The sequence below is a fragment of the Aethalodelphis obliquidens genome, unplaced genomic scaffold (assembly GCF_003676395.1).
Source record: "Aethalodelphis obliquidens isolate GAN/ISIS:26980383/991018 unplaced genomic scaffold, ASM367639v1 scaffold62, whole genome shotgun sequence".
NCBI classification, from domain to species: domain Eukaryota; kingdom Metazoa; phylum Chordata; class Mammalia; order Artiodactyla; family Delphinidae; genus Aethalodelphis; species Aethalodelphis obliquidens.
In genome coordinates, this window is record NW_020838006.1 from 11325244 (window position 1) to 11335377 (window position 10134).

General features: G+C 58.7%; 1 protein-coding gene across 1 annotated transcript; it reads right to left on the reverse strand.

Moving 5' to 3' along the window:
* Window positions 1–5: 5 nt before the first annotated feature.
* KLHL40 (kelch like family member 40) lies at window positions 6–9051 on the reverse strand. Its single transcript, XM_027088257.1, has 6 exons — window positions 6162–9051; window positions 4496–4656; window positions 4126–4233; window positions 3739–3924; window positions 1414–1560; window positions 6–553 (listed from the first exon to the last, which is right to left on the reverse strand). The coding sequence occupies exons 1-6, from the start codon at window positions 7317–7319 to the stop codon at window positions 442–444; spliced, it is 1872 nt and encodes a 623-aa protein (XP_026944058.1). The 5' UTR covers window positions 7320–9051; the 3' UTR covers window positions 6–441.
* Window positions 9052–10134: the final 1083 nt, after the last annotated feature.

A 10134-nucleotide genomic window follows, 5' to 3' on the forward strand; every position in this document is an offset into this window, starting at 1 on the left:
CGAGCTGCTGGCGCGGAAGGCACTTTATTCTTCTTACAGGAGACTTACCCAGGCTGCAAGGTGCACTAGATGGGGAACCAGCCCCCCGCATCTGACAGGCGAGGAGACTGAGTTCTGTGGGGAGTTTACGCGCACACACAGCCAGGCTGGGGCTGGGCCGGGATGCAGCCTGACCACCCGCCGAGGTTCTGCCTCCTGGACCAGGAACACGGGGGATATGGAGACACCGGAGAGGCCAAAAGTTTCTCGTCCCTGCCCGAAAGGCTAGCTCCAGGCAGCGAATTCCCTTTCCTCGCTGAAGCGGCCCCTCGGGCACTGTGACGGGATGGGATACAGGTGGGCTTTGCCTCTCCCAGACTCCTCCCTGGAGCCCCCATCCCAGAAGGCCGGGCCTGTGTGGGCTGCAGCATGGGGGGCGCGCAGTCAGGTCCTCTGGGCGGGTCACAGCTTGGTCAGGCGCAGCACGTTGAGCCGTACAGGTAGGAAGGTCGCGCCAGCGGCATAGGCGATCTCCCGCAGGACCCCCTCCCACTTCTTCTCATCCTCATTGTACCTGGGGTGGGAGGAGTGCAGACACGGACGAGGAGCTCGGTCAGCCAAGTCCTGGGTGGGACCCAGCAGGGACGGGTGGCTGGGTGCGGTAGGCCACCCCTGGGGAGTGCCGTCCCCCAGCCTCAGGCCCATCTCCAGGAAGGCCAGCTCTTGGAGAGCGCCCACGCTCTGGGAAAAGGGTCCCACCCCCAAAGAACACCTGCCCTACCGTCCAGGAAGAGCCCCCTCTCAGGAAGCCCACACTCCTTGAAGTCCACCTCCCTCCAGGAAGGTCTGCACTTCCCCAAACCCCTCCTCTTGAGAATTTCTGTACTCAACTCTCCGAGAAGTCCCCCCGGGCCCTGCCCTCCCAGCAGCACTGCCCTCTAGAGGCTGCCTGCAGCACTGAGCATCACTGAAGGTTCAGAAGCTGCCCCAGGCTGCCGAAACCTCTCCCCTCCACCCCCAGCTAGGACCAGCCATAGAAGCAATGGCTCTGAGAAGCTGGGATCCAGCTACTTCTCAATCCCGACCCAGCTCTCCCCGTCAGGAGGGAGGGGAGAGGGAAGAACTGGCTGCCTCTCAGGGCCTGCTCTGCTCCCTGGGGCCCGGTTCTGTGGGTCTGGGCCCTAACCTTGGCACCAGGTCCTGACTGACACTGTCGATGCCCCACAGGGGGGCGTGGTACCATGTGTGCAAACCCAGACTTTCCCAACAAACTGGAGAGACCCTGGGCTGAGCGAGGCATGTCTGCTGCCCTGTGCCCACAGGATTTCCTGGAAGAGGGATCAGCTCTGCCCACAGGTGAGCCTGCTGGGCACTGCCTCGGTGCCCAGCTGGCCTTGCTCATGATTCCCCTCACCTCCCTAGGGCCAGGCTCACCTCCAGATGTCGTTGAGCTCTGTGGGAACCAGCTCCCCGGACTCAGTCTCCAGTGTGGCAAAGCCGCCGATGGCATAGAGCGTGCCCGCCAGGCTGACCAGGCTGAGCGAGCTGCGCTCTTGTGGGAAGGCCTCAAAGGGCGCCCACCTGGCAGGAAGGAGGGGGCGTGAGGAGGTGCCTCACCCGCCCCCGGGGGGCCGCAGCGAGCCCAGTGACTGTCGCCCGCCAGCACTCACAGCTTCAGCTGCACCCTGCAAAATCTGACCCCCAGGCACCCGTGCTCCCAGCCCAGCCTGCTTCCTGACCTCTCGGGAATGCCCTCTGGTCTTCACTTCTTCCCCATTCTCTTGCCCCTCCCGTTTCCCTCCACTGTCTCCTTGTCATTCCATCTAACCTGCCCCATGAAACCCACCAGGGCTCTCCCCAATGTCCCGCCTTTGCTCCTGAACCAACTCCAGCTTGCTACCTCAGTGACCATTGAGACCATCCCTTGAACTCCTGCCCCGTCCCTTTTCTCCCCTTCACGGCCCAGTGACTCTCAAGGTGCCTTCACTCCCCTCCCCTGGCTCCCGAAGTTGGGTCTTCATCCCTCCAAAACTGCTCTCGGGTCCCCAGCCACCACAGGGCTCTGGAATCCAGGGTCCACATATGCACTTCTGCTGATGTGACTTTCTTCATTTCCCACCTCCCAGCCTCACCTCTTGGGATTCCTTGCTGAATAATGCATCTGCCCCTGCTGCCCCCAGGGCTTGGGCCTCGGCTTCTCCCACTAACATCCTCTCCCTGAGGGAGCTTGTCCCCTCCGAGTACTGGCCCCCTCCCCAGATCTCACCCTCGAGCTCTCTCTTTGCCCTAGTGCGCTCCTTCTGGACACCCAGGCACCTCAAATCCACATGTTTTAACTCGACCCTCACTTTTCCTACCTAACTCCAACAGTCCTTCGATAAATGACCTCCTTGGGACTTCCCTGGTGGCACAGTGGTTAAGAATCCGTCTGCCAATGCAGGGGACACGGGTTCGAGCCCTGTTCTGGGAAGATACCGCATGCTGCGGAGCAGCTAAGTCTGTGCACCACAACTACTGAGCCCACGTGCCACAACTACTGAAGCCTGCACGCCTAGAGCCCGTGCTCCTCAACAAGAGAAGCCACCACAATGAGAAGCCTGCGCACCACAACGAATAGTAGCCCCCATTCGCCACAGCTAGAGAAAGCCTGCGCGCAGCAACGAAGACCCAACACAGCCAAAAATAAATGAATAAATTAATTAATTTAAAAAAATGACCTCTCATCCTCACTCAAAAGCATCCACCTCTCCCTCTCACGCCCACCATCCAATCAATTGCTACATCCTGTTTCTTCTGTCTGCTAAACTCTTGCTACTGAGTATGGTCCATGGACTGGCAGCGTCAGCATCACCAGGGAGTTTATTAGAAATATACTCTGAGGTCCCTCCCCATACCTGAGAATCAGAATCTGCATTCAGAGCGTGATCCCCAGGGATTCATGGGCACATGAAAAGCGCTGGCCTTAGTCTTTCTCCAGCGCATCCTCTCTGCCCCATCCCTGCTGTACCCCCAGCTCCAGACCACCATCACTTCTTGCTATACAGCTGTACCCCTGCCTCCTAGGAAATCCCTAATCTCTTCTCTACATGAGCTGCCATGAGGCATCTTAGGAAAACACAGAAGGGAGCTTAAAACCCGTCAGAGGCATTTCATTACTCTCAGGATAAAGTCCCTCAGCCCGACTGCCCCCTCTCCAGCCCCAGTACCCACAATCCCCACCTCCCTTCACCCACCACACACTCCATCCAACCTGACCAATGCCCTCTCCTCCAGTGAGCCTGCCTTTTTTCTCCTAAATGCCTTGGCACCAGCCTTCCTTTGCCTTTGGGCATCCTTCTCCCACCACCTCTTTAGCTAGTGAGTCCAACTGGTCTGCCTGCTCAGTTTTCTTCCCGATCTCCCAGGGCAGGGCAGCTTCTGTCTCAGTCACTGCTGTATCCCTAGCACCAGGCCAGTGCCTGGTACGAGTCTCTGAACGAGGAACCTGGCATCTCCGGGGAGCTCTCTCCTGCAGACCAGGCTGGCCACAACCCTTGTGGGGGAAGCCCACCTCACTGCTGATCAGAGTAGAGGGGCTAGTTCTGTGCTGATGTCCAAGCTGCACGGTGGAGACTCAAGACAGAGGCTATGTTTCCTGCCAGGGCAGACACAGGGAGGTCTGACATAGGCCCAAAGCCACACAGCCAGGCTGGTACAGTGGGGCCCTTCGTCCCTGGCTGTCCAGTGGAACGGGGGCAGGGAGGGGGGAAGCAGCCATACTTGCCGTCCACGATGTTGTACACCTCAGCTGAACTGGTCAGCCCTGTGTCTGTGACCCCAGCAGCCACAAAAATGCGGCCGTCATGGATGGTGGCCCCGAAGAGTGAGCGGGCAGTCTTCATGGGGGCCAGCTCCCTCCACTCGAACTTCTTAGGGTCATAGACGCACATCTTGTTCAGGCACTTCCTGTGGCGGGGCGGGGTGGGGGGTGGGGCGCGCAGTGAGTGAGAAGCAGGAGGCGGGAGCAGAGCCGCCTCTTCCCTTGGCCCAGTCCCTCCAGCTGCCTCGCAAGGCAGTCAGGACAGACCCCTGACAGCCTCGGGGAGACTCTGCTTCCGTTCTACCCGCCGACCCGGCTGCTGCACTCCTTCCTGGCCCGCGCCTCACCTGTCGCTACCTTTGCCGCCAATGACGTAGACAAGGTCCATATGCGAGAGCACAGAGTGGCCGTACACGGCATAAGGCAGCGGGTCCGATTCGCCCCATTTGAACGACCTAGAGGGGAGGGGAGTAGGGCGCTCTCAGCCCCCGTCTCTGCATCCACCCACCACCCAACACATATTGGGACGCCCCCGATTCGTTACCGGAACTCCCAGACCTCTTAGCTCCTCGCTCCCACCCCACCTGCCAACCGCGCCCAGCCCCTACCCAAGCCCGCCTCCGCCCCTAGCCCTGGGCTCTCGCTCCCCCGCCACGCCCCGCCGCCGTCCCGGACCAGCCCCCAGGCTCCTCGGCCCCGCCCCCAGGCCGCGCTCACAGCCTATCGTAGCACATGACCGAGTCCAGGCTGCGCTCGTCGTCCTTGAGCTCTCGGCCGCCGACCACGTAGATGGAGTTAAGAGCCTCTCCCAGGCCGAAGAGGCAGCGCGGCGAGGGCAGCGGCGGCATCCCCAGCCACTCTGAGTCCAGGTGGTCAAACTGCGGGCCGGGTGGCCAGTCAGCGACCGCCCCCCACGTCCCCCACCAACCCACCGCCCCAGTCCCAGCCCGGCCCCACCGCGGCCCCGTCTGGCCAGCCCCAGGTCACAGAGGAGTCCGGGTCTCCAGGTAGGGCCAGCGCAGACTGGAGGCGGTGCCTGGAGACAGTGCCTCTCCTCCTATCTGGCTGAGAACAGCCGACCGTCCCACCCCGCGTAGGTGCCGGGAGACCACCGTTATAGCACCGTGATGGGGCATCCCATACAGAGCTGAGAAGGGGCCTCTGAGAGGGAGGCCCAGCTGCCGTCCTGGCCTTCTCCAGTACAACTCCTGAACTGAGGCCTGCCTGCTCCCTGTTTTCCACTCCATCCCACTGCACAAGAAACATCCAAATACAGCCACTCACCCCTTAAAATCTACAGTGTAAGTCTGCGACCCTGTGTACCCCAACAGGTTTTTTTTCTTTACTGGCGCACCCCTGCGGCTTGTGGGATCTTAGTTTCCCCACCAGGGGTTGAACCTGGGCCCCCGGCAGTGAGAGTGGAGTCCTAACCACTGGACCGCCAGGAAATTTCCCCCAACAGTCTTTTAATAACCATACTAGGGGCTCATCTTTTGGGAGAGTTTTCTGAGGGCTGAGCACTGTGCTGTTGAACACTTTATAACCATCAATTAACCTTCAGACAACCTTATCAAGCAAGGAAGAGTAATATCCCCATTTACGAACAGAGGCCCAGAGAGAATAAACAATGTGCCCATGATGTGCCTTGGCTGGTAGAGACGCCCCCCCCCCACCTGCCCCAGCTTAACCCTGGCACCACAGTGCCCCTCACCCGTCTCAAACCTGGTCAGGCCTCACTCAGCACACCACTCACTGCAGGCTCCTTCCCATCTCTGTCCCCTGCTCACTGGTTCCCAGCCTGAAGCACTGCACCCTCCCCTCCATGTCTCCAAATTCCCCCAACTAGCAAGGCTCACACCTACATGGCCAGTCACCAGAAAACCATTCCTGCCCTCTGAGATCCCACTGTCACATTATAACTTGGACTGGGTGCCCCACTCTCCTGGTCCTTCCTAGGCCTCAGTTTCCCCATCTGTGCAATGGGAAAGCAAGGGAGGATGGTCCCTTTGTTTGAGACACTCCGTTCCACATTCCAGTCCCGGCCTCATGCATAGTTGTTGGCCAGGACCCCTACACTGACCTTGTTCTTCCTTCTCACTGTCCCTGACCCCACCCGCTGTGCAGAGCTAGGGCCTCCAACATATCAGACCGTCCTGAGGCTGACATCTCCCTGAAACTGAGACACCAAAGTTGTGCATCTTATTGTCAACCGCCTATAACTATCTTCAGCCTTCAGGCAAGCGGCTGTCAGTCATCCTCCCCGGTCTACATCTCAGCCTAGACCCAATGACATTCCCCAACAAGTAGACACAGGCCTCTCCTGGGCCCCAGGGCTGCCCAGAAATCAGAACTGGCCACGACCCTCCCAAGGCTGGCCAGGCACCTGCAAGAAGTAAGCACTCATGGGGTCCTCTTTGTTATCCTCATTGTAGAAAAGGCCCCCAGCCACGAAGACCTGGTTCTCCTTGGTCACTAGACTGACGTGGTTCTTGGGGATCTGGGTGGAGAGGGAGGCACAGTAGCACTCGTTGGCTGCCGGGTCATAGGCCATGGCGCCCTCCTCACTGATCATGAAGATGAGGTCCTGTAGGAACATGCCAAAGCGCAGGGTGTCATTGAGGATCCCGGGTAGGACGCGCTCGGCCTCCTCTTCATCCTCCTCCGCCTTGGCTTCGGCTGTGCCCTTGTCAGTGGCCTTGGCCCCCGCTGCCTCTTTCCCCTTCTGCTTCTTCTTGCGCAGCACGGTGATGCGGCCCTCGTGTGCATCCTTCACCATCTGCACCTTGCGCAGCAGCTCAGGCTGGGCACGCACGAGAGGGTGGCGCTCCACGCGGCTCTCTAGGAAGGCGCGCGGCAGCAGGCGGCAGCGCACGCTCTCGAAGACGGTGGGCAGCGAGCGCTGGCGCTCGGCCTTCCCCTCGGCGTCGCCGCTGCTCGCCCATCTCATCACCGCCTCGAACACGGCCTCCTCCTTCTCCACGTTGAGGCCATCGCTGGAGATGATGGCGATGAGCTCGTCAGCCGAGAGCCCGAGGAAGTCGGCGTCGCGGGCCACCAGCGAGAAGCGCGCGCAGATGAAGTCGCGGGCGGCCACGGCAAGGCGCGCGCAGTCGAGCAGGAGGCCTAGGCGGAAGACCGCCAGGCAGTTGGCGAGGCACAGGCGCTTCTGGAGGAAGGACACGCAGATGGTGAAGATGGATGGGATCTGGAAGCGGTGCGCCGTGGCGAACAGGTCCTGCACGCTTGCCTCGTCCAGCGCGATCTCTGATGTGTACAGGTAGTGTAGCACCTGGGCCACCACGTCAGGGGACACCTCCTCCAGGCGCAGCTCGCCCGCGCGCTCCCGCTCGGCCAGGAAGCGTGCCCGGAAGTAGGGGCTGCAGGCAGCCAGCACCAGGCGGTGGCATGGGAACTCACGCTCACCCACCCGCACCACGCAGTCGAGGAACTTGCCGTGGTCCAGCATGTCCTTGAGCCCGTCCTGCAGGAGCGTCTGCTGGTACAGCCGCTGCTCCTCCGCCTGCTCCAAGCCCGACGCCATGGTGGGTGGCCTTCTCTCCGCACTCCCTGCCTTCTTGCTGGGTCGCGCACAGTCTACGCAGCTGTCGGAGCCGGACTATATATAGAGGTGGACTGGGCCCTGTAAGGCGAGCTGCCTGGCCTCCTGCACATGACGCAGAGGGGACAGCTGGGCTGAGGCCCTCTCCCAGAGCAGTCTTGACTCAGCCCAGGGGCTCATGGGATAGGGGTGGGGTGTCTCTGTCCTCCCTGAAAGATGAGGGCCTCGCTGTCTCATTTCTAAACGGAACACAGAGAGGCTTTGACGTCTTTCCTTGGTTGGGTGATACCTCTCAGGGGAGGGGATGACCCAAGCTCCGCCCCTCAGTCCAAGGAGAGGGAAGCCTTTGAGTCCCTCTTCCAGGGTCTCCCTTCCTTCATGCCTTCTCCGCCTTTCTACCCAGGTGCCTCTAGCCTCCTCCTTGGAGTGTATCTTGCTCCAGCCACCCCTGGACGCAGTGTGCTTGGGTTTCCTGCTCAATGAACTTGGGCATGGGGACCCTGTTGCCTCAACTTTAAAGTGGGAAGACTTTTCCCCTTTTTGCCCCAGCTCTGAGAGCCTCCTTGGACTGTGCAAGGAAGCAAGAAGGTACTTAAATAAACAAGGTCACCACTTTCCTGGGGGTCCTGGGAAAGCCAGATCCCTCTGTTGAGCCTCAGTTTCCCTTCCTACACAGTGAAGAGATGGGCGAGTTCAATTTTAAGGGCCTCAGTTCTTCTGAGATTCCCAAGCCCTGAGGTTCTGTGTCCCTGCGAGTACACTGGCACAGAGTTTAACCCTGTAAGTCGTCAGACGTGCCAGAAGATTTAATTTCATAGGATTCAACTATTCTAGGTGTTTAAACCCCCAGGGATCAAAAACCAAACATAACACTCAGTTTAATATTCCAGGAAATCTGTCTATGCTCGGTTCTTGGTCCATACTAAGCTTGGCCTGAGCCTGCGCAGCCTTGGGGCCCCTGCACCCTGGCTAGCATGTAGGGAATCGGGGTAGAGGTCTGGGACAGCCGATCCCGATGCCCACCCTGCTGTGGACCTCTGACCACCCTCCCCCTCCCCCACACATGCACACACACATCAACCTCAGCCGCCAAGATTAACTTGTTCCCAAAGTGCCAGAGGGTGCAGCTGTGGGTTAAATTTAGCCCCCGAGACACTGGTGTGAACCGCTATGGGGCATTCTCCCACCATTCTTCTGAGTCACTTGTTTATAACCTCAGGCTTGCGGGGGGCAGGGGGGATTGGCGAGGGGGCCTCAGCCTGGGCCAGGACTGAGTCACCTCCCCGTTCTGTGATCTCAGTGATGTCACTGCCTGTCCCTCTGATCAGTGCTTTCAACCTGCTTGCTCACCCCACCAGCAGCTTCCAGAGGGGCACAGCACCAAGGCAGTTCCTGGAGGTGGTCCTGTCTGTCTTTCAGAAAGGGCAAAGGCTCACCCAGGGGCCTCCAGCCCGGCCCTGGACTGCAGGGCACTTCCAGTAAGAAGCATCAGTGAGGAGACCAGGCTCCGAGAGGCTCAGCAGCTTGGCCAAGTCACACAGCTGGCAGGTGGCGGAGCCAGGATCCGAAGCAGATCTGCCTACCTCCAAAGACCGTGGGAATCCCTTTCTACCTTGCTGCTTCCTGCAAATAACAAAAAATGTCTGTTAGGGCTTCCCTGGTGGCGCGGTGGTTGAGAATGCACCTGCCAATGCAGGGGACGCGGGTTCGTGCCCCGGTCTGGGAGGATCCCGCATGCTGCAGAGCGGCTGGGCCTGTGAGCCGTGGCCGCTGAGCCTGCGCGTCCGGAGCCTCTGCTCTGCAACGGGAGAGGCCACAGCAGTGAGAGGCCCGCGTACCGCCAAAAAAAAAAAAAAAAAAAAAAAGCCTGTTAGTCAGAGTCTCATTTACCAAAGACCAGGACAGAAGGTACCGACTGAACAATTAGCTTATATTTATCAGATGACTCAATGACATATTTTTAGATTATGATGAATTCCATGGTGCTCATTTCCTACCAGGCATTCTACTAGAATGTTTACAAGTGGCACATCCATTCATTGAGAACCTACTGTGCACTCTTCTAAATGCTGAGGATTCAGCAGTGAACACATCGGGCAAGAATCCCTGTCTTTATGGAGCTTACCGTCAGTTGAGGGAGGGGACAACAAATAAATATATAAATACATACAGGGTGTCAGATGAGAACTGCTACGGTGACAGGTAGCTGGGAAGGGGGCATGGGAAGTGACAGGTGCAGGTGGTCACAATTTTAAGTGGAACAGTCAGGATGGACTCACTGAGAGGATTACACCTGAGCAGGTTCAAGCCAATGCAGAGGAGCTTTCCAAGCAGGGGAACAGCTTGAGCAAAGGCCCTGAGGCAGGAGTGCACCCCTCATGTTCCAGGAACAGCAAGGAGGCCAGTGAACAATGAACGAGGAGGTGAGTAGGAGATAAGGGCAGAGAGGTTGTGGTGGGGTATCACGTCTGGCCAGTGTACAGACTTCAGTTTTTCCCCTCAGTGAAATGGGGAATCACTGTTTATTTTTAAATTATAATTATGGGAAATGCATGTATTTCCAGAGAGAGAATGATATACTGATCTCCCATGTACCCAGCATCCCATTTCAACAACTATCAAGTCATTAAGTCATGGCCAATCCTGTGTCATCTCTGCCCCACCCACTCTGTTCTCACCCAAGGACAGGCCCAGGGATCGGATGTGGGAGGGAGGAAGCAGGACTCCAGGGCTTGTAGTTGAATCAAAGGAAACTGTCATCTCACTTCATCCTTTTAAACGTTACGGCGCTGGGCTT

What these genes read in the sequence shown, in the direction of transcription:
- KLHL40 (XM_027088257.1), bottom strand. Translation starts at nt 7,319, where the DNA reads ATGGCGTCGGGCTTGGAGCAGGCGGAGGAGCAGCGGCTGTACCAGCAG. An exon ending in TGAGTGCTTACTTCTTGCAG is followed by an intron (nt 4,657 to 6,161) that starts GTGCCTGGCCAG and finishes CCCGGCCCGCAG; the next exon opens with TTTGACCACCTGGACTCAGA. An exon ending in GAGCTCAACGACATCTGGAG is followed by an intron (nt 554 to 1,413) that starts GTGAGCCTGGCC and finishes CTCCCACCCCAG; the next exon opens with GTACAATGAGGATGAGAAGA.